The sequence below is a fragment of the Ctenocephalides felis genome, unplaced genomic scaffold (assembly GCF_003426905.1).
Source record: "Ctenocephalides felis isolate EL2017-DRISC unplaced genomic scaffold, ASM342690v1 CF-g0.4_SCAFFOLD_01604, whole genome shotgun sequence".
Taxonomy (NCBI): Eukaryota; Metazoa; Arthropoda; class Insecta; order Siphonaptera; family Pulicidae; genus Ctenocephalides; species Ctenocephalides felis.
In genome coordinates this window covers 40519303-40544395 of record NW_020537758.1, presented here as the reverse complement: position 1 = coordinate 40544395, position 25093 = coordinate 40519303, and the positions used below count along the sequence as shown (strand labels likewise).

Below are 25093 nucleotides of genomic sequence, written 5' to 3'. Positions count from 1 at the left end.
TCATGACCTGCACAAGAGCATCTCCTTCACTTCACTTAACTCATATATATTAAGGTTAAATTTTGTATGATTACGGTACATTAGTCTATAAATGGCTAGACATCGTATTCGAGTTTATATTGCGCTATAAGATCAGTTGAAATTATGCAGTTTAAGCAAAGTCATATTAGAAATCAGTCCAGAAGTGCGTATGTATGTACAACGTGTACGACAGAGACACATCAAAACAAACGGTAAAACGACTAACCATAACGGAGTTGAGTTACGAGCATCAGGACAGGGTCACGTTGTAATATTATCTTAAGTTCCTCAATGGTACTCTTGGACAAGGATTCCCCATGTTAGTGGTTAGAGGTTATGGGTTTTCTATCTGAGGTACCTGGCTTGGTACCCACCTTGGACAGTCTGAGGTTCAGGCAGTGGTGACATCAGTTTTTAATAGAAAATATAGATATAAATATGGTTCTAAATAAAAATAGCTTCTACTTGGTATTGCTGCACCCAGTAAAAGAACAATCAGTATTACAGAAATTGCAATAATAAAATTCATCGCATAGAGATATGATAAATTTATGTATTTATTTATTTATTCATTCATAAGCAACCCGTAATCAATAATAATATATATTATTTCAGGCTCTTGTCAAGCTTATTCATATAATTAATATTAAAAGGATAGTAATTTTATAATGATCATAGTAGATGCACAAATTTCGCTTCTGAAGAAAAGAGCTGAAAAAAAGCATTCGAACATTAAATACAATGTTCATCATCAAGTTCATCATATTAAAGTCTATTTGACCACCAGTCAAGCTCAAAATTCTTGCACAAGGTTGAAAGTTATACTCAAAAAAATTTTAAATTAATAAAATAGCAATAAAATAAAAAACAATAAATAAAAAACATGGTTGTACAGGCGATCAAATGGTCAGACTACATAGATAAAGGATAAAGATTTTTCAAGAAAAAAGTTATTGAAATCAAATTGAGAAAATTCAGTAATGCCATAAAAAGCTAATTCTTTAAAAAGTTTGACTAGGAAAGCATAAAATTTTTTGCTGTCTAAGTTTCGGATATTGAGTGGAAGTTTATTCATAAGCTGAATACCTAGTATTGAAAAAGCTGGCTAATTTATATGTGCGCGCCTTAATAAGTTTGTGTCTAGTGTTGTAATTTGAGGAGGACGAAGCCATATCAAAAAGTTTCGAATTGTTTTTGATGAAAGATAATGTTACCAGCAGAAAAATGCATGGGACAGTTAGAATATTGTGTTTTTTAAATATGGGTCTGCAGAAGGCTTTACTAGGCAAGGAAAAAATTATTCAAATAGCTCTTTTCTGAAGCTTAAATGTTTGAGTTGCCATCTATAAAACCGTGCAGTTAATCAAAGTTAAAACATCATAACAGCTATATAATACTTAAGTTCATATTGAGGACCTTATAGGACCTTTAAGTTCATATAATGCATATTTATATAAAAAAAAAGCTCATAGACCTACAATACCTGGGCTTTATTTTTTTATGAAATAATTGAATTGCCTTGAAATGCTAATAACACTTGCCAACGATGTCTTTTTATTGATGCAGCAATTCTGGCAAAAGATTATTATTACCTCTATCTATATTTCCAAGAAAAAACCGATGTCACTACTGCTTTACATCAGGCTACCCAAAAACCGGGTGTCGAAACTGGAACTTCTGAATTGGAGCCCATAGCTCTAAACCCTAAGCCAGGAGAGAGTTGGCAGAAATGCAATTGATATCTGTGTCGAAACAAACTAATGCTTTTAATAATTCCATTCCAAGTCCATTGACATTATATTATATTATCCCAGCCCTAGAGTCATTGAATTCGTGTATCTTTATGCATAGACCTGCAAAACTTCTACGTGCATATATTACCTGTACGATGTCACCTTATCAGTTCAAATATGTGCGTATCTGAACACGCTTATCTTGTCGCCAAGCTAACTATAGGAAAATTACAAAAACTCTACAAAAATAATAATACAAGGTCGACGATCGAACAAATGAAGAGTTATCTTTCGCAACTGACTCATTTCATTACAATATAATATGAGGCGATAATTTTATAATTGTTACTGATAGAAATTAATTTAATATTAAACTGATTTATTTGTAAGATAAATTATAGGAATAATTTGCATTATAAGCAAGATTTTTGGGATTTTAAGAATAAACGTTAGATTATCCGATTTAGATGCATTTTTTTTTGAAAATGATATTCTCAAAAAAATACTGAAGTTAATATTTTATTCAAGAGTTTATATTTTTATTCATACTTTTCAGCGGCATCATCGAATCTGGATCTCTGTGTAAAAAATTGATTGTAAACGCTAAACATTGTCAACTGATCACCAAATACATATGTAAAACCATTACAATAAAATATAAAAAAGTATGAAATGTGTAAAAATTTAATGAATAAAATGTTAGAATGAAAATAAATAATAAAAATAATGATATATGATAAATTTTCAATATGTGAAACATAACTCCATAAGAATATGTAGTAGAATAATTTGGAAGCTAATATGCTCTATCTTTGCAAATAAAAAGAAAGTAAAAAAAAATTAGTGAATATTATTTCTCGATACTTCTTTTATACCAATTAATATATCAAATTTTGTTCGAAATGATTTAGTTTATTGTTTGAAATGATTTAGTAGAAATGACAGAACTTTTTTAACTTCCATTAGGGTAAGTTATTGTAATCGCCCAAAAATGGAAATTGAAATTTTTTGCATTTCTTTACGTTTTCGAAGTTTCTGAACATTTTGGCATACCTCAGAAAAAATGGACGTGTATGTGTATGTATGTATGGATACGATTTTTACGAGTTTTCGGGCGCACGAATCTTCCGATATGAATGGCTTGAAAAACTTTCGATTACTATTGATAGGGAGATGTGCTGATTAGTTAATGGTAAAGGCACAGAAAGCACAGAAAATAGAAATCAATTTTTTGAGAGAACGAGGTGTCGGATTTGAAAGATCCAAAAAACATTCAATTTGTAATGACGGGGAGAAGTGGTGTTTAATTTTTGGCAAAGGCAGGTCCAGCAATCTTAGAGATATCGAGCTAAATGTGCAAAAAATGGCAGTTTTTGAGGGAACTAAGCATGCGATTTGATTGATTCAAAAAACTTTTTGCTTGTTTTGACAAAATAATTATTATTAAATTATTATTTTCTGCTTATTTTAATAAAAAAATATTTTTTTGTATATCGAAAATAATTCAGATTTTAATTTTAATTCTGGCTAAAGTTCTAGAATTTATACTTTAAATAAATAATTTTAACTATGTAATTCAGTTTATGTAATACTTATAAAATTATACAATGTTATAGTATTTATAATAATCTATTTCAAAACATTTAATATTCCTCGAACATTTCGTTATGGTACGGGAAGTTCCAGCGATTTGCCTTGAGGCACTAAGCCATACACAACTAGTTAAAATATGAACTAGTTAGTAACCGTACTAATGGTGTAAAAGCTTGAAAAATAGTATTTATTTTATGAATTCAGGTTATTATTACCATTTTGTAAAATAATAGTTTCTTAGCATATATAGAAATCTAGAATACATTATGTATATAAACATTGTTCGATGAATAAAAATCCTTTTAGAAATGATTGTCCCTCATATGAACTTTTTTATGCAATATCATTAAAAGTAACAGAAAAATGTGAAGAAACCGAATGTGACCAAACTGAAAGTTTTTTTTGCTACATTGCTATAAGATGATCATTTTTCTTCAATTTATTACTGATTATAATAATTTATAGCATTTTTGATGGTTAGTGTTAAAAAACTATTACCATAGAAAGTGAAGCCTTAGAACATTGCTACTGAATACAAAGTATCTTATCTGAGAGTACAATATATCTTTAAATCTTTAGCTTCCTAGTCCAATGTATTTGATTAAAATTCTTAAATTCGCACTATATTATCCCGGATACATTATCTATTAAGAAAAACAATTAAATATTCTTTTAAAAATAGCAAGCCCATTTGTTTATAAAGCATTAAGTACGTACAATCATACGATGCGTATTTGCTTACTGATATTTAATTTAGTTCTTTAGGATTTTGCTTGCGTTTGTGCGTAATGTTTACACTGTGAGCAGAACTCCGTAAACAATGTAAACTAATACAATAGAATTTCCGGAAGTAATGATTACACATATACCTTTATAGAAATATATTCACAATCAAATATTTATACACATATATAAAATACGCACTAATACTGCAGAATCAATGAGGTCAATAGGTCGCGGAACAGGTCGAAGACCTCTCGCGCGTATAGAGATGCGAAATGTATATTGCTCGGTGCGCTAGTACTCAGTTCGAGCAAAGTTGATAGAAAAGCATTAGAAAAAATGAATCTCAAGGAAAGTATGAGAGAAAAATAAAATTTATATCTAGATTAAATTGAAAATCTTCGCAAAGATTTAGATGGCTTCTAATGTGGCTTAGAATTAGTATTTTGACACCATTAAATAATCATATGCTGCGGGAATGCAACGGAAGAGCGTTACGCTCAAGTCGCGTGCCAATAATTCATCATTCGCTCTCGATAATATAATTTCTTTACGGGTCGATTGTGATTGGTCGTGGTGTCACGTGAGTATGATTACTTTGATTGTTTGCGTATACGTAGAATGTCCCCACATATAGTGAATACGTAATAAAAACGTAAGTTTATTGAAATAATTTGTATTATTCATGGATACTATATATTTTTAGACATTGTTTTTATAGGCAAGACACATACTACAGCTGTTCAAAGAATGAGAGTGTATCGATAGCAAAATAGTCAAAAAAAAAACAAACAGTCAATGAATGTATGTTAATTTTAATTACATAAACTGTTCTCGTTCAAATGTCGAAGATTACAATTTCATTTTACTGATCCTGAACGTAAAGTATTAGAAAGTTGCATATTTTTATAAATAATTATAAATAATGAAGAATGAATTGATATTCAGATTTATTACTCTAAACAAGAAATCAACCACAACAATAGTTTTTGTAGTTTGTGATATTTTAGAGGATCAGAGCTTATAACTTCTTGACTTTCTAGAAGGCAACCCAATGGTTAGACTATTTCTATTTAATATATTTTAATAATTTTTCTAATAATGATGATTTGTAGTTGCTAAGCCAAAGCACTAATCACAATGATGGCAATATAAGCATCTCTTTGCAACATGTGTCTAATTTTAAAGATTTGTTTTTAAAAGCTTATGAGCTGTTTTTCTATAAGGTGCTGTAATAACACTTCTTAACCTTTTACAAGGCAACCCATTGGTTAGACTATTTCTATTTGTTACATTTTATTAATAGAATTTTTATAATACTGATGATTTTAAGTTGATAAGTTGCTAAGTATCTCTTTTCAATATGAGTCTAATTTTACATATTTCATTCTTATGTAATTTTTGTTGTTGGACTAGCATTAAGAGCTTATGAGCTGTTGTCCTCAACCCAATGGTTAGACTATTTTTATTTCTAAGCAAAAGCTCTAATTACGTCGTTCAATTTTACAGATTTCATTCTTCTGTTGTCCTATAAGCTGTTGTGATAGCAATTCTTGACTTTTTAGAAGACATTAAAAATGGTCAGACTTTTTCTATTTGATATATTTTATTAAGGATTTTTTTAATACTGATGATTCTAAGTTGCTAAAGTCAAAGCTCTAATCACGTGGTGGCAGTGTAAGTGTCTCTTTTCAATATGAGTCTAATTTCACAGATTTCATTCTTATGTAAAGCTTTTATCGACCCTTTATATAATGATCCAATCAGCCAGATACATAGATACAAGTAAAATCTTATTTCAGTTCAGTTCGTCCTTAAGGTAAAGCTTGTTTGTCGCTCCGGTTAATTTCTGGATAGCTAAAATTTTAAATCCCTTAATAAATCTTGTAAAATTCAAAACTTAGGAGGCATCCATTAATCACGTGAACGAGTTTTGAAGGATTTTTCGATCCCCCTCCCGCTTGGTGATACATGATGATATTCAAAATTATAACCCCCCTTTTCCCCCACCAGACATCACGTGTATTTTTAGTTACTGTAAAATTTTTGAATATTCTTTGAAAGTGTTTGATTTTTTTTAAAAAGTGTTATCTAACTATACCCCTCCCTCCCCCGCGTGATATTTCGTGATTTTTTGTCAAATCACCCCTCCCCCTAAAAACCTCACGTGAAATGGATGGCCCCTTAATTTGAAGACATTGGTTAGAATTTATTTTATATTGGAGTCATAGAGAATTTTTCTCTGGCTTCAATAAGCATTTACATATATATTCAATAACATAGTTCACGAAGCGATAAAAATATGTCGTTCCCATACTCTACCAATCCAATAACAAAATAAATTAATATAAATCGCTATATAATTGCATTCCAATTATATATTTCGAGCGTAGTTTCTCGTCTTCGGGCAATTATATAAACACAAAACGATATTTGTGCAAATTCTTATGTCGACTTGAGCCAAATGTGTGTTCGTAAGACTGTATATAAATATACGATGCGTGTAACGTACACACATTCATCAAAACACAACATCCTTCGCAAAGAGAAAGTGGCCGTAGTACAATAATTATAATGCTCGAATGTTGCAGAAGTACAATCACCTCTTAACAAAACGCAGACAGACACACAATCAGGAAAATATTATAGAAAAAAATATAAACAGATAGGCAAATAGGCAGATAGTTAGTTAATAATAATAAAATTAAAGCTGCAAAATGAAAATTGGGTCTGTAACACCTTAATCGCCATGTCAGTCACATGTATCTGAGGCTAGTTCTACATAAGCCATCTCAAACATGTCTAAAAGGAGAAAAAAAGTTTTAATATAGGGCCATCTAAGTCATATATGTGTGACATAAAAAATAGTATTTTTACAACAATTTTGGCAAAAAACCCATTTTTTATATATTAAGTTTTGTTGATACATTTTTAACTAAATTGTCTGATAAAGGCCCATGTCAGAAAAAATTCTGAAGTTATGAATGTCTGAAGTGTTAAATTACATAATACATGTAATATATAATGAATTACATGATTAAATGTAATGAAAATAACATTTATATAAATACGATGAAAACAGCACACCAATACTCCGAGCTTTTTCTGCAAATTAAATTTATCCTATATCCTATGCATATTAATAATTCAATTTGTTTTTATAATTAACCCATAACTTTAAGAATTTGAGAAATAATTTGATGATATTATTTACTAATAATGTCAGTAAAATAATAGTAACACCTATATATCGCAATAAAAATTTAAAGATTAAAATATTTAAAGTTTATTATGTTTAACTTATGAATATAAAACTTGTTTTTTAGTATTTTCTTCGAAATAATTGAAAAAAAATCTAAATTATCAAAATTATAATTAATTTTTTAATTGTAATTAACACCTCGAAAGGAAAGTTTTCGTTTTTGCCTGAACATTTGTTAGTTATTGAATATTTTGTTGGCATTTCAAGTCAATTTAAAATACTTTGATTGACACAAGAATTATAAGAGGTAATTGCTTGTTTGAGAACGAACATTTCCACTTTCGCTTGATAATTTATTTTAAAATAATTTCATATTAAGAGATGATTGTTCGAACAATTTCATGAGTTGGATGAAAATTTTTCATCCTTAGTATTCGATTTCGAATAACAAAAATTGAAAAACTATTCTACATACATGAGTGTGCCATTCTGCTGATTATAAAAATTAAAATAATGACAAGAAAACCCTAATTTGTTTATAAATCTAGTTTATTTAAATGATATCAGTAACTTATTTATTTTTTAACTTCCCGTAGGGCAAGTTATAGTAATCGCAAAAAAATCGAAAATGAAAATTTTTATATATCTTTACGTTTCAGAGGTTTCTGAACATTTTGACATACCTTAGAAAAAATGGATGTATGTGTGTGTGTGTGTGTGTATGTGTGTGTGTGTGTGTGTGTGTATGTATGTATGTATGTGTGTGTATGTATGTGCGGATACAAATTTTCGTCGACGATTTCGGGAACACGGATCAACCGATTTGAATAATTTAAAAAACATTCGATCCGTATTGATAAGGAGACGTGCTGATTAGTTTTTGGCAAAGGCAGGTCAAGCCGTTCCGAAGATACGGGGCAAAAAGTTCCGAAAACGGTAACTCAGTTTTTAAGAGAACGGAGCGTCCCGATTTTAATAATTCAAAAAACATTTTATTTGTATTTGACAAGATGAAGAATCGATACAACTTTCATAAAGGTAGGTCCAGTGGTTTCGGAGATATAGAGGAAAAAGTAAAAAAAATGAGCCATTTGACGGTCAAAAATGATCATTAGACATATGCACATCAAATTATCAGACATTTTATAGAGATTTTAACAATAAGTATACATTTTGTTAACATTCCTATCGGTTCCGTACCAATGCTTAGGCGTTAGACAGCGACGCGGCGCTTACGCGCTTTATATTTTGTCCCTATGTAGTTAAAGCAGTACGATTGCTTTGAAAAAAAAGTTCAGATCTTCCACAATATGTCAAAATAAAGAAAAAAAAATTTTTTTTTCCAAAAAAAAAAATTTTTTTCGAAAAAAAATTTTTTAAAAAAAATTTTTTTTTTTCAAAAAAAACTAATTTTTTGTCCAATTTATAGTTTCTCAAAAATCTTATTTTTTCAAAGTAATTTTTTTTCAAAAATGTTAATCGTTTTAAAAAAAAATAATAATTTTTGGTACGGGAAGTTCCAGCAATTTGCCTTAAGGCACGATGCCCTAATTGCCTTAAGACAGAATTCCACTTACAGCTAGTTAAAATTAAACCTCGCCTTTTGATCAATCTATTGTTGAAAGTTCATGCAACTTCGATATTGCAGAGTAAGCACCAATTTTTTAAAACAAAAATATTATTATGCATATATATATATATATATATATATATATTTATATATATATATATATATATATATATATATATATATATATATATATATATATATAATATAATAATTTATAATAATATATGATAACCATATATAAATAAAATTAATGAAAGAAATTAAACGATCTCATACATTTTTATTATATTTTTTTTGTATTTATAGTTAACATCACAATCAATTTTTGAATTCTGAATTAAAACTCTTTATAACAATTCACTCCACTTCAGACACATGTACCCAAGACAAGATAATAAAAATCATGCAAATCTTAACACTTACAATGAGTTATTTATATACTTAAAGATTAACTATTCGTTCAGTTCATTGTATGGCTTTTATAAATAGAAGATAAGATTATTTAAATAATGTTTGCTTGAGTCACGTGTATTTGCATTGATTATTTTAGCATTATTCCTATCAAAGAAATAGCAAGTAATTTAAGTAAAATAATATAGATGACTTGAAAGCACATATAAAATATTATAATAATATTGTCAGTAAAATTTAGACATAAATTTAAACATAAAGTTCTAATAATATTTTTATTTACGAAAATTTGGCAAAAAGTATTTTCAACAAATTAATATTTTTATTACTCCAGATTCTAATATAAATGAGCGACAGGATTAATACAAATTGTATCAATATGTATTTGCAAAAATTATTTGTTTGTTTTTGGATACAATTTTAAATGAAGTCATTTTACCTTAAAACAAGTTGCATAAACGTCCTGATAAATGAAGATAATTCTAATAATAACTATTTAGCTATTCAATAATAATTGAGATCTTTGTATCTGGGCCTGATTTGGAATATCATCCAAAAAATTTAGTGGAGCAAGAAGTCTAAGTCGGATGTCAACCCAGTGATTGGAGGTCCGGGTGTTAATAATAGAGATCTAGCAAATAATTCCCGAATTCTTAAAATTAATAAATACCTTGTACTCATAAACTAATTACTTAAAATGAATGTATTATTTCTTATTCTGAAATTAACATCAGCGCTCTTTCTATAGTTTTATCTGACCGAACATAATGTGTTCGGATCAAGTGGACTCATTTTGAGAAATCACGCCGTATTAGAAATCTCGATAAATTCATACATATTCACTCAAACAATAAATTTTCCTAGTGTTTGTATGACACTGTATGAATATAACTGTATAATACATAAAAAACGACAATAATATAAATTTGCGGATACAATTTGAGAGTGAAGACATAATTTATTTAGGTCTCTTGATTAGGTTAAATGATAAAACTTTTAATATATATATATATATATATATATATATATATATATATAATTATAACTTTGCATTTAGTATGTTCAGAATGTTTAAACTTTTTCAAAAAGTTTCTTTTATATAATAATTTTTGTCTAAAAGAACAAAGCAAAGTTATAAATCTCTCAAAAAATCAAATATATTTTTTATATATTTATACTTTACAAGATACCTACTGATTATTTTGGAAAATCTTGAAAAAAAAATGATTTGATTCTGATATTTAAAAGAAAAAGTGAAACAAAACTAAACCACAGGTTTCCAAATTTTTTTGTATCGTTGATCCACCCCTTGTGCTTTGATATGGACCTCCGATTTTCCGATTTATTTTTCCAGTTTGTTTTTTTTTATGAATTTCTCACTGTGCTAACGTTTAGGATTGGATTTTATAGCAATATTAAACATTTAAAGCCAAAATTCATGTTATTATTATACATTTATTAATTGAATTTAAAATGGCAAAATTATGTAAATAAAAAGTCAAGTGTTTAATTATCACCATTTACACAACAAGAATTAGCTAAGTTTTTTTAGATTCCGGACTAATATTGAATCTTTTCGAAACTTATATCTCTAATTATTTGATTCTAATATTCAAAAGAAAAAATTGAACAAATCTAATCCACAGGTTTTCAAACTTTATTGAATCATTGACCCCTTGTGCTTTGCCATGGACCTCCGATTTACCGATTTATTTGTCGGTTTGGTTCTTTTTATAAATTTCTCAACGTTTAGCATTAGATTTTATAGCATTATTAAACATTTAAAGCCAAATAAATAATATTTAAAACCAAATAAGGTTTATCAAATTTATTAATAATTTGAACTCAAAATGGCAAAATAAAAGTAAGTAAGAAATAAATGTTTATTTGTCAACATAATAAGAAATAACTAAATTTTCAGATTCTGTATCGATATTGCAATTTTCGAATAATAGTTTTTTTAAATCGCAAATTTCGAAATAATTAGATATTTTTCTAACTTTTTTTCAAAATCTACAAATTGTTCAATATCAAGAAAATCAATATATTAAAAGAAAATTGTAAATTAGAACTTTTTTCTCAAAAATTTAAAGTTGTGCAAATACTTAAAAAATTAAATAATTGAAATTATGTTACAATTATCACACTTTTCGGATTTTGAACTGAATCATTTTATTCGTCTGTTATTTGTGTATTAAGCAGCAATTCCAATTCCAGTTCCAGTTTGCAATAGCAATACAACTAAGCTAGAGTTGTATTTTACTATAAACACCTAATGTAAACATGTTGTAAACACTTTTGCTAAGCTTCGTCCGATTATGAATATTTACATATATAATTATAAATAAAATGAATAAAATAAAAGTAATAATAATTACAAAACAGCGCGATTTCGTCTCCAGTCATTTGTCCGGCGATCGGTCGTTCCGGCGATCTCAAGGCATTCCCATAGGTAGAGCGTTGAACTCGCGAGCAGAGCGCGGTGTAGAACACCTATACCGTCAAGATTCGGTCAAATACAGTCAAATCGAGTCAAACACATATCGGTCTAACGATTTAGTAGTGGTATAGTCACCTATACAAACGGTATAAATCACAACCAAACATGCGCAGAACACGTTTTAGCATAGGACGTTGTATTACGCGGAAAACATCGAAATGGTGAATATGTGTAGCAGTGATGTCGCGCTCGTAAATAACCAGCATATTCTCCAATCTATCAACTTTGCCACTAGAAGATGGTTTCAAATAGAATACGCATTAAATCATTCGAATTTCGAATACTTACTGTGCAAACAAAAGGATGTCAATTACCCATGTGATAGATTTTTAAGGATTTTTGAACCTTTTTCTCCCCGCACCCAGCATAACGTGTCTTTTAGTACCTACATATAAAAAATCGTATAATTTTTGGATTTTTTTTTTTTGTTGGAAAAATTTAAGATTTCTTTTTTAATACAGGTAAAAAAAGCCTCACGTGACTAACGAACAGCCCTCAAATAAATCTGCTTGAGTTAAGACAATGCCTTGATCATGTGGGTATACCATCCTGTACTGCCAGCCACATTAAAGCACTTCCATTAATATTTATTTATTTATTTATTTATTTATTCATAAGCAAGCCGTAATCAATAATAATAGATATTATTTCATGCTCTTGTCAATAATAATAATAACGTGAGGTTTTTACCTGTGAGGGGTCTAGTTCGATTTTCTTTAAAAATCCTAACAATAAAAAAAAAAATACATTTTTTTCTCGTAACTAAAAATATACGTGATGTTTGGTGGGGGGGTGATTTTGAATATCGCCAAAAATTCTTAAAGGGAGCTCCAAAAATCCTTAAAAAATCGATCACGTGATTAATGGACGTCCCTTTAGGCTCATGATTCGGTTAACTAATAATATATGAACAATATGATTGCTTAGGCCAACTTTTTTCAGCAATTTTCTTTGGTACTAGTTATTATTATGGAATATGAGATAATTTTTCAATATTTTTCCTGATTTTAAAAAGAAATGACATAAAACAAACCGATATGTCTGTTCTATAATAAAGAAGAAACAAGTGTAGCTAGTACAATAAAAATGATAGAAGGCAATATGCGTTTTAATACTTTTTATATTTTTGAATGAGTATCAGAACCAATTGTTATTAGAAGGCAACCCAGTGGTTTTCTCAAATCGCGCTCGTAAGTAATCAGCATACTCTCAGAAAATAGTAATACTGAGCAAACAAGAAGGCGTCCATTACCCATATCAAGCGTTATTAATTTAAAATTTGACTTTTTTGGCGACCCACATTTTTTTTTCAATTTATTCGAACCTGAAATTGTACTGGTGTATTTATTTGTGCCTACTAATATATATTATCAACGCTTAAAGTCTAATATTGTTTTCGAGATTAAAAGTTTCTATGTGGAATATGTTAGGACAACCAGGTGCCGTTATGCCTACTCTATATAAATGATTGAGCATAAACTAATAAAATTTTCTAGCAATAAGATAAGAAGATTTTCAAAATGTAAGCAAACTTGCTTTAATCCAGCTTCGCTGAGAGATAGTTTTTTTTATTTGCTATTATAGATCAACTAACAATCGTCTCTATGCATCCTTTCCAGGTGCAATTTATGTATTATCTGTGAGTCTATAAACATTCAATGATCATTAACTAATATCAGACCCATATATAGATTTACAAAAATAACTACTATTTTGTCACTCTACTTTGTATAGAACAAATTCATATTCTTATGTGTCTAAGATTTCTAATATAAAAAGTTGAATAATTTAGAATCAACTTAGTAACAGGGCAAAAAATTGCACACATGAATTCAACATCTTAATTTGGACAAATTCAATAAAGGTATAATGAATATAATTTTCAGGCAAATTTAAAAAGTACGTTACCTCGAAAGATTTTGCAGACAAAAGGCTCCACTCCTTTTTCATATTGGTGTTTTTGGCAATACTAAATCAATTTATTTTCAGCATAAGTTGGCCATGCCTGTTTCAATCTGCAAGTAGAAGTAATAAATGTATAGTACTGTCGTCCATATGTATTTTAACAGGTAGCGGGATTGTAAGGCATCACACAAATGCGAATTAATATCGTAACCGTTAGAAACCAAGTTTTAGTAGAAAACTATAAAATAATAAAAAAATTACTCCATATGGCAAAGTCTCAATTATATGGAATGTTTTGACTGCATATAATATTAACAATCATATTTGACATGCAAATTGAAGATAAAAATAACAATAAAGTATACCACTTAAGTGACAATCATAATGAGTATAATGATATTTAAAGAAGTTAATTGAAAGGTGCATAGCAGATCTAATAACTGTGAAGTTATTTATTTACGCCAGAATATAATCATTTAATAAGAGGTACTAGAACTAGAACATATTTACTATAAAGTTATGTGTAGACTTTGATCTAACTAAATTATAACTGAAATGACTAAAACAAAAAATATTGAACTGATACCAAAGTACATCGAAGTGCTAATAAAACATAAAAAACTAATCAATTTTGATTATAAAAATAAAAATTGTAGGTAATATAGAGCCCTTACTCGTTGGCTTTACTCATTTAATTATTAATTTCCCCATTTAAAATGTAATTTCTTAACTTCTTAATCAATAAATAAAAATTGCTATCGGTGTTTTCAAAAAAATACCCAATATCATCAGTAAATTTATTTACTCATAAAAAATATTAATAACATGGTAACTAGCTAAATGCTCTAGTAAGAGCATTGAAAAAAAATTAAAAAAAACGTGTATCAATACTATGATAGATAGATTCTAGTGCATTATATAAGTGCAAAATGAAATCATCATTCTTATCACTAAATAAATGTCTGATCAATAATTGTTTCCACAGCACAAACTTATCTTATCAATTATTCGTTGTTAAAAATGTTTCAGTCTGCTGATAAACGACCAGATGATACAATATTACTGATTTTAATATCATTTCATAAGCAAAAAATAGTCATAATTTGCTAAATGTGGTTAAAACGATCATATCATACAATTAAAACTTATGATTCGAATGTCTAAATATAGTAAAATAAATTTTGGGTTATTTGTTTGGTTTAATGCTCTCTGAAATGTTACATTAATTATTTTTGAATGGAATTAAATGTTAGTTATTTTTTAATAAAAACAGAAAAATATATAAGATATTAATGTTTTATTGGGCATTTTCAGATATCTTATTTTAGTTTAAATCAATGATTAGATCAACAAGTCATAACGATATTATGGCAACATAACTAAAGTTGCAAGATGTTGATTTTGTTAACCTAACGATCCAACTTTCGATGAAACACGATAAAACTTATAGTTTTTTAGGTAATTATTTAGTAAAAAAAATATCTTGTCAAAATAGTAATGTTTCAAAATCAGGTTTATAACAGCGTAAACGTTCTGAAATATTGACAATTTCTGTTCCAGTGATGGCAAGCTCTGACTATTAGTATTATTAGTTAATTAGTTGCATTAGTAAAGCAATAAATTAGTAAATAGTAGTGTTTTTCAAGCGATCAGAAAAATTTGATAAATTTGTTGCAGTGATGACAAACTATGACTATTATTATTATTAGATTATTTAATTGAATTAGTTTTTTTTAAGTTAAATATAACTTAAAAATATAACATATGATAACTGTGGACAATGTAATACTAATAAATTACAATACATAAAAATCGTAATATTACTCATTAGTCCTCATGTAGTATTACTCAGTACCATGATATTTAGCTATGTATTTGGGAAACATTTCAAAATAAGTGAGTCAGTCGGATAGTAATTGCATTACCTAAAATTTAATGTTAATAGTTTAGTATGATAATTAATAATTAAATCATATATGATTATATTATAATATACTTTGAGTGAACCCAGTATGGTAAAATCACCATGCAAAACCAGATAATTACTTGGATTTCAGTAATCGTACCTAATGTAAATAACATCTTATATTAGATGCATTAAAAGTAATTTAAGAAGAATAAGAACTCTTTGAAAATTAATATCATTCTATACATTGGTTCGGATTTTTTTTCTTGTACATTTCAATTACAATCTGTAACACTTAGGACATTCAGTAATTGTTTTGACTTTATTATATATGGATTTTTGAATGGATGGCAACCCAGCAGTTGTCCAATCCAGATATAACTAATTAATTATTCGAAATATTTGTTGACATTTTTATTATATACATGCAATTATACCCACGAGAGGCGATTCGAAAGATGGCATTCGAAATGAGCACAAAACCCATTATAATCCACTATGAGTCAATTAAAAGGCAAACTAATTGAATCTAAATTTTGTTTACAAGTATAAAATAATGATCCAATTCTTCAATTTAGTTTTGTCCGAAAATGAAGCACGACATCAACGACAGCTGCTAGAATCTCGAAAGCATCTGGCTGCCGCAAATACAATTTGCATTCTCAAAAATTCATCTGTTGAACGCGTGCCTACATGTGCAACATAAACATGGGACTCTACAATTCTATACAATATTTTATCAACAGATTTATCGAAAAATAAATCCTTTAAATTGAATTTACTTTAAAAGGATAACTTATTTAGCAATCATAAATAAACGCAGTAATTACAATAATTTTAAAAATTGGAGCAGTAATGACAATAATTTTCATATATTCAAAAATTACATCCCTATCGTAGAAGTATTTAACATTTGACGCTACAATATATTTATTAAATGAATCATTATTTTTCAATTTAAACCAGATTACCATAAACGTTTTTGGGTTCCGTGCCTGCCTTTGGTAATTTTTTAAAGAATTAGCTTCATATAATATTGCAGATTTTTTTCAATTAATTTCTCAAATTATTTGCCCACTTAATCAGTATCCAGTATCAATTATAAAATTATATAAATTTTCCATTACATCTATTTCAACCCTGTTCCAATTCAGTATCCAAGTATTTTGTATAACTATAAAATTTTGTATAGCTGTATTATAATGTTGTCTTTAATTATTTGGAAACTACTGATTGTGAATAAAATGCACTAGCTGTTGCTAGATCATGTTATTTTGTCTTTCAATTTTTCACCAATTTACAATGCTGATTAAATGTGTAAACTATGGATGGAACTTGCCAACATACTTTAGTACATTTTTTTAAATGAGGGTCTTAAAGTCGACCAATCTTGAAAATTTTAAGTTCATAGTTCAACAAAAAGTCTTAATTGTTAAAAACTTAGGGCAATTGCGTTTTTATTTTCGGCTATGGTCCTAGAAATATACTTACCGTTCCAAAGTTTCAATAAACAAAATTAATGAAAATCAACCGTAATAACCGAAAAATGGTCAGTTTGGCCAAATCTCTAGGCTGTACTTAAAAGCTCATGAGTATTATACTCATGATATTTTTTTACGATCACCACGTTTATATTTTTAATATATATATATAACAGAAGGCCATAGTTGGATAAAAATTCGTAAAAATTCGTAATATAATAAAATAAATAACAGCGTTATTGGCGCATATTAAACGAGTTGACTTTCTGAATTTACCCCTGCGAAATCATTTCTGTATTTTGTTCCTTATCTTTTTTTTAAATAAATAATACAGTCATCTCCCAAAAGGTTTCTATCCGTTACATATCCTATCTGACTAATATTTCTAAAATTACCGACAACAGTGCATCGATGACGAATAACTATGTGAAGGCATTTTTGATCATGAGTCATTCATTGTACTAAAAATGTAGGGGAAAGGACAATGTTCCGTCTTTCAATCTATTTATTGATGACCAGTTAATACATGTTCCTAGTAGCCAAGAGCTTTTAATTGAAAACTTCAGGAAAAATTATTTCATTTTCTATTTCTTCTGATCACAATTGTATTTTTTGTGTGTCTTGTTAGCAATCTCTGCTCATTGTTTTTGTATAAAAATATAGAATCTGGATTAAAAAAGTTTATTTTTACCAGTAGTATTTTTTTATTCTTTTCGTGTAATTTCAAATTTTGTATAAGACAATTATTAACAGAAAATAAACAATTATTTACAATAATTGGCACACATAATAATAATTAAATTTGTTATTATAAAATTATTACGACCAGTCTGCATGCTGTGTCGTGTCGTATTTTACGCATAAATCTATATTAGTCATATAAATTAATATAATTAACTATGTCATTTCCGACGAAATCGTATGATATTTTAATACTACGAAAAACTGTGAAGCATTTCAGTTTTGTCTGAGAACACAATTATTTATCTTATTAATTAACACTCAAAAGTTATCGGGTAATATTCATCCGTTCAGATAGAACAGAAAATTTGTGAACAAATGCTAATAAACATGCATATGATATAATGAATATCATATATTGTAGTAAAAATTATTAAAACTTTTGCAAAATTTCTGGGAAACTAAGAATAACAATATCTAAAAAACTAAATATTAGTATTACGTTAGCATTAGCTAAGTTAAATTATGAAAAATATTATGCATTAGTACCAAATAAGTAAAAAAAATAAATATCCTTTAAACATTTTTTTTAATCTTCAAGTAAATTATAAAACCTCATATATTGACGTCTTAAAATAAGAGACAATATAATATTGTACTAACAAGAACCTAAATATAAAGTTTTATTAAAATAATTACTTTTGAGTATTAGTACTTTTCAAGATGATGTTCAGATATTCCAATAAAAAATTTCTTGTAATCATCGACACTTGGCACATTATTCGAAAAATAGAATAATTGTGCATCATCTTCTATATTTCATCAACTTATATTGAAATCATTACCGAAATAAACAAAGTCATATTATTTTAAAGTAAAAATAAAATCCATTTTTCAAGTATATAGTCAAAATTCAGTTCAAATTGATTAATAAAATCGATAATATAATATATTATTGCTTAATAAAAAAAAGAATTATTAGTTATGAGTAGATTGTAATTAAATTTAAAAAATATTCATTCGTTTTGGATTTATATAATTAAAATATTCATAACTGAATCAAAATATTCACACTGTTGAACTAAATTACTCAAAGAATTATAGTGGTATTATAAATTCAACTATATACATTTTCTATTACATCTATTTCAACCCTGTTCCAATATTGTATTCGAATATTTTGAATATTGGACACAGACGAAGGGATGGGTGTAAGATATGTAAGTAGGGGCGTCCATTGTATTGATTTGTTGATATAATGCTGGATTTCTTTCATTCGATCAGATTTCTATATTTTATATGTGTATATATAAAAAACGATTGAATTTTTGGCAATATTTTAAAAAAATTATCATTTTATATATAATCAAATTACATGACGACCGCCCTTATCTTATTTACATTACTCTTGTGGGTACCTTAACTATATTAGTTTCGTTTTCTATTTAAAAATAATATTTTAAAAATTATATTTAAAGCAATATAATCCACACATCATAAAAAATCTTCAGGTGTGTTTATAACAATACGAATGTGAAATTTAGTCTGTCGACAATTTGGAAGTACTTGCGATGAATAACATTAGGGTTAACCATGTTAACCCTTTAAAAAAAAATTGTTGAGTTAATTTATTTGTTGATGTAATTTGAATCATTTTTCTTTAACATGAAGAAACAATATTATAATATGTAGTATTTTTATTAAATTATTACAGAAACCAATATAATGTCACCCAAAGGGGTTGACTAGGTTCTAGTGCAGGAGTTCAAAAAAAATAGTTTTTTCTGTTTTTTCAGAGGGATTTAAAAAATTTAAATTATTTCCGAATATACACCTGTTTGACCATGATAATCCTCTTTTATTTCCTAAACGAGTTTTATTCAAAACTATCTTTTTTAATACTTTATCGGATCTATTGAACCGATTTACTTAAAATTTTAGAAAAATCTTCTTTATCGACTTTTCTCAGAGATATAATAGCCTCCCCATCAAATTTTAATTTATACCATTTTTAAAAAAAAAATTGAAACTCAAAAAAGAAAGTGGTAAAAAACGGATCCTTTTTTTCAAATTTTCATTTTGTCAAAAGTTAAGTAATCTGCGTAAAATTGAGGAACGATGTGATACTAAATACACTTACAATATTACGATGTGATACATTAACAATTACAATATTACCTGTAAGTAGTATCGTGTTTGAATTCTAATTGTAACCTATACTGGTTCCAAGAACAATAAAATTGTAGGTTTAAAAGGTGTAAAAGTTTATTATTTCTGCAACCTAGCTTGAAATCTTCTAGGTAAACTTCTAGAATAATTGCAGTAGTTTTGTTCAAAAATATTTATTTTTGTTTGTATCTAGAATATTGTATGCAAAGTATATGAAGGGGAAAAAAAGTAAACATTACTTCTGAAATAAAAACTAATAAATTACTGTTGTGTTGTGGTACATGATAAAAAATTGAAAGGATGAACTTACAATGTAGATTGCAATGTTAAACATTAAATTGTAATTGTAATTTAAGAAAAAATATTTAAAGCAATCTACAATTTTCAAATATCAAACTTAAAAAGGATAATTTTTATTCAGATATAAAAAATATCTTCTGGGATTCTGAACAATCTGTTGAATTATTACGTAAGGATTAAAAAGCATATTTATCATAAAATTGTACTTTATATTTACAAATAATGTACAGACTCCTAAAACGGAGTTTAAACTTGTTTACAATATTTACAAATACAATATTTAGCTGCAATTTTGTAAGAAACATACTGATATCAAAACAAACTTTCTAATGCGCATTATAATCATGTAAGTACTCTAAGTACATCTGCGTAATAATTAAAAATTGAGATAAGCAATAAACAATATCAATATGCCACTTACAAGTATAGGCAAGCACAAATATTTCCTATTAAAATTTTGATAACATTGTACTTTATTTGCATGTGAAACCTCATAATCATATCAGTCTAAAAATTTGAATATATTAAATTTTCTATTTACACATTTTCACAATAAATTAGTCTAATAACACCAAAATGGCACCTATTAAAATATTTGTGCTTTTTGACTATTTACAAAACATCATAATACTAAGTATCTTCAGTGATAAAAGAATATATAAAATAAACTATGGGCAGCAAATAAGTATAAAAACGTCCACATATCGTAAATTGTCTCTTTATAAAAAATTGCAGTTATCACATTTTAGTATAGTCAGCGCACTGAACTGGTGTTCATGATATGCAATGGTGCTTATGCATACTCAGGAAAACATTAGCTAATTCATCACTAAAGCAAAAATTATGGATAAATTGGAAATGTTATCCGGTGAATGACGTATCAACACAAACAGAAAAGATAATTAACTATCTATGAAACGTTTAATTCAACTATATACCGAGATCGTGTAATTTTCTCACAAACACCAATGCACAACGGCACAACCGAAATATTTCTCTTTAATAGAATTATTGATTTATATAAGTATATGCATAAATAATTGAACATAATAAGTTAAACAGTCATCGCTATAAACGGCCTCTGCGTTATTGAGTCTGCAGGATGGTCTAAGGCTTGGGCCGAACAGAGATCGGGAGTTGAAACGGATCTGGCCAGTTTCCCGCCAAATCCAAAAATCGACACTAGGGAAGTAATCCGATCGATTTCCATGCCGCTTCCGGCAGGTGAATGGGAGGAGTCGAGGGCTGACTGTTGGTCTTCTTCTGCGTCCCGAGACACGCTCTGGGAAAACAAGGATGCTTCATCATCCAGAAAGACGGAATCATTATCTGAATCGTCATCAGACGAGTCCTGGCGCGTCCGTTTCGGAAGAATGGACAATACTGCTTCTTCGGTTTCCCATTCGGTAACCGCTCGTCTCCGCTTAGTAGCCTGAGCGGCCGCTTTGTCAAGGTCTAAGTACGTCGGCCTGGCCAAGTCACACGGAGAATTCTCCTCACTGGTCAATAAAGAATCGTCCTCCTCCTCAACTTCTACCGGTGGAGCGTACAAATGAGTCTGAATATGAGTTGCGAGTCCATAGGGTCCTCCGTGAACCATGTGGTAAGCCTCTTTCATGAAGATGTACCGAGCCTTCTGCAATACTGTCGCCACTAACAAATTCTTGTGCAGGCTTACACCGCCACGATGAACCCTAGATTGAGCAATCTTGGCCAAAGATATTCCGATTAACCTTTGAGCTTCTGTTGCCATTTTAGTCATAGAAAACACGTTTAATCCAAAGAAATGTCACACACTAACACTTAAAAAATTTTTTAGGCTTACACACAGATCCACACTAGTACGTGACCAAAACTCGAATGAACGAAACGCGCCGTTTGCACGTCTACTTATAACCTCTGTTCGGTGACGTCACGTTCTACATTCAAAGCAGCGCTGACCAATCACAGCTCGTCCTTCAATACGTGTACGTACTATATGACGCACGTGCGAACGTAAACCATTATTGTAGTACAAACCAATACAAGCCTAACGCCGAAGAAAATACGACGCAATAACTTTACACACAGAACGTAAGCGACATTTATACGCCTTTTACGGAGCTAAAATACATGAAATCTGAATTACTTCGCTTACAAATCTTTAAATCTCCAAACGAAGCTTGCCATTCAAACTTTTTAATAGTCCGACAACGAACAAAAGGTGTTCAGTATTCTAAAATTTTGTGGAAGTCATTTGTTTTGGTGCCGTCTCTTTCGAATCGCGGCCTTCAGTGGCATACTAAAATACTGGATAACATTTGCCATATGTTTGAAGATTTAAGGCAATCTGTTTTCTCAAAAACACTCCGAATATTATCTACAGAACACAAAAAGATTCTGCGCTAAATCATTTACTAATGCCTGATAATAATTATAGTCATAAAACCATTAGTCTCGCAATATGAAAATTAATGTTAGTTAAAAGTTCATTTATCACTAAGTATATATATACAAAAATACAAATTACTTATAAAGGCTCTTTTTTTGAAGCATCACTCAAATCATTTATTATCATAATACTGGTTAATATAAATACATATAAAGTTGAATATATTATAATTCCTCATGTATCATATTCTTCTCTGTTGGAAAAGCCCAGAATCCAGATGGAAAACCTTTAGAATCCCGTTCACGTTTCACAAATGCAGAGAAAGATGAAATGCAATTTCCTATAAAGTAATTTGCACGACCCATAATCGCTAATTCCACATGAGGATTAGGCCGCTCAAATTTGAATACCGAAACTTTCATGCGCTTCAAAGCCGTATTCAATTCGGTCAGCATATGATTGCTATCAGAAGCAACAAATACAGATTTTATAGATTTGTCCTTAAAGTTTTTTATAACTCGTTTTAGTTGACGAATGATTAGTTCTGTAGGTGGTAAACACATATCCATTGTTGGTACTCCTTTTTCATTCCTATACCCCAAACACTGAGGAGAAGCAAATAAATTATTGCTATGCTTTATATGTTCACAAGCTCTTATCCAATCCATGCCATTTCTTAAATGAATTCCGATAAAGCTTCCTTTCGGTAAAGAGGTTTTTATAAAATTGTTAGCCTGGGCTGTTATATTATCATTCCATTTCAGATATTTGTGAAGGACACGATTTTCAATTTGAACTGGAAAACTAGCTGGGGCTCCTAAAACCAATAATTAGACACTGTTTCATTTAAAATCTGCTGAATATACTAAAGCATCCTCATTCACTAAAGCGTACTCATTTTTAATAATAGTTATACATACCTTACAAGAAAACAAGTATACTTCTGACACTGTTAATAACTAATAGATAAAACAACTGTCAATAACTAATAGATAATAACATGCAAAATGTAACTAAATGCAATAAATACACATATGGAAACAAACTTACATATAATAAATGGTTCAAATGGCAAAACCACAAAAGAGGAACTGAAACTAAAACATTGAAAAAAGCTTTCACTGTAATTTAATGCATACGTTGAGGCAGGTATTAGCAATAAGATTAAAGCAGTTGTATAATGTTAATATGCAAACTAGAATATAATTATTGATTACAATTTGATTTAATTATTATTAGTTTTCAGCAGACATTTGCTGAACACAACGAGCAATGTCTGAATAAAGCATTAAACTTTTGTTGATTCAGCATTACTAAAAAAAATCCACACATTAATACCATATCGCAATGATTTGGAAATATAATACAGAGAAAAAACAAACATAACATTAAACCTTTTTGTTAATATTGAACAAAAAAAAAATAATATGTGATAGCATTCAAAAAAAAACTTTATTAACTACTATATCAAATAAAATTACATCTAATTAAAATAATTACTCAGTTAAAACTAATACTTAATCAAGAAATTAACACACGTAAGGTACTTTACTTACCAGTAAATGCTAACACTGGCCATTCGCCTGCCGGATACTTCTGCCTCCATTTAAAATCCATTCCACGATTATAAACATCATAGTTTAATGGTCCATAGAATTGTGAATCAACAAAATCAACATTGAAAGTATCCCAAAATGGACCAAAGGGATTGCCTTCTTTAGCATTGCATCCATTAGAATTTCCTCTTGCCATATAACAGAATGATACACGTTTTTCAGGAGGCCATAGAGTTGGTGCAAATTGACTCATAAAGTCTTCCATTGTAATTACTTTATGATACTCCAGAAGGGGTTCCACTTTAAAATATGTACTGAATGGAATTTGTATTGATCTTGTTTCGCCATACCTATATTCCACCCAAGGAGGTAAGACGAGAGTTCTATTAATTCCATGAGCAAAACCTAATGCACCCAAGAAGTGATCAGCTTGGTTTCCAAATCGTCCTGATAAATAATGCATGAATTAAATTATAAAAATTACCTGCTATATGAATATATACATATAAAGACACACACACATATATTGATATGCAGGTAAAACTAAGAATCACTTAGCATGATGCAGAAAATGTTTGTATTATCATTTCAAATTCATTCAAAGCGTAATATCGCCTTTTAATATACTAACCCATGCAGGGGCAATACAAAATATATCCTTGATCATCTATATCCAGTGTATAAATAGATAGGTGAAGTTGAAGAAAAATAAATAATGACAATAACTCCATTCTTTCGGCATCAAATAATTTTCCCATAAATAACGAACTGAAGTCTTACGCAAAACTTCATATATTTTTCTATACTTCACATTTTTTCACAAAATTATTTTTAAAAATGATTTTTTTTAACAATAAATTCAAATTATCACAAAAGTCCTAATTAGGGTCCTAATAAACAATAAAAATAACGATTTCTTCTAACCTAGAAGTAACACCTGTTAAATGACAACTTCAATATTAACGTGAACT

General features: G+C 28.7%; 2 protein-coding genes across 2 annotated transcripts; both read right to left on the bottom strand.

Moving 5' to 3' along the window:
* Window positions 1-20387: 20387 nt before the first annotated feature.
* On the bottom strand, window positions 20388-22042 carry LOC113373232. The gene has a single exon (XM_026613535.1). It carries the CDS (start codon window positions 21955-21957, stop codon window positions 21250-21252), a length of 708 nt encoding a protein of 235 aa, XP_026469320.1. The 5' UTR covers window positions 21958-22042; the 3' UTR covers window positions 20388-21249.
* A 677-nt stretch (window positions 22043-22719) lies between these two features.
* Window positions 22720-25000, bottom strand: LOC113373231 (GDP-fucose protein O-fucosyltransferase 1). The gene is made up of 3 exons (XM_026613534.1): window positions 24754-25000; window positions 24123-24569; window positions 22720-23383 (listed from the first exon to the last, which is right to left on the bottom strand). The coding sequence occupies exons 1-3, from the start codon at window positions 24878-24880 to the stop codon at window positions 22791-22793; spliced, it is 1167 nt and encodes a 388-aa protein (XP_026469319.1). The 5' UTR covers window positions 24881-25000; the 3' UTR covers window positions 22720-22790.
* Window positions 25001-25093: the final 93 nt, after the last annotated feature.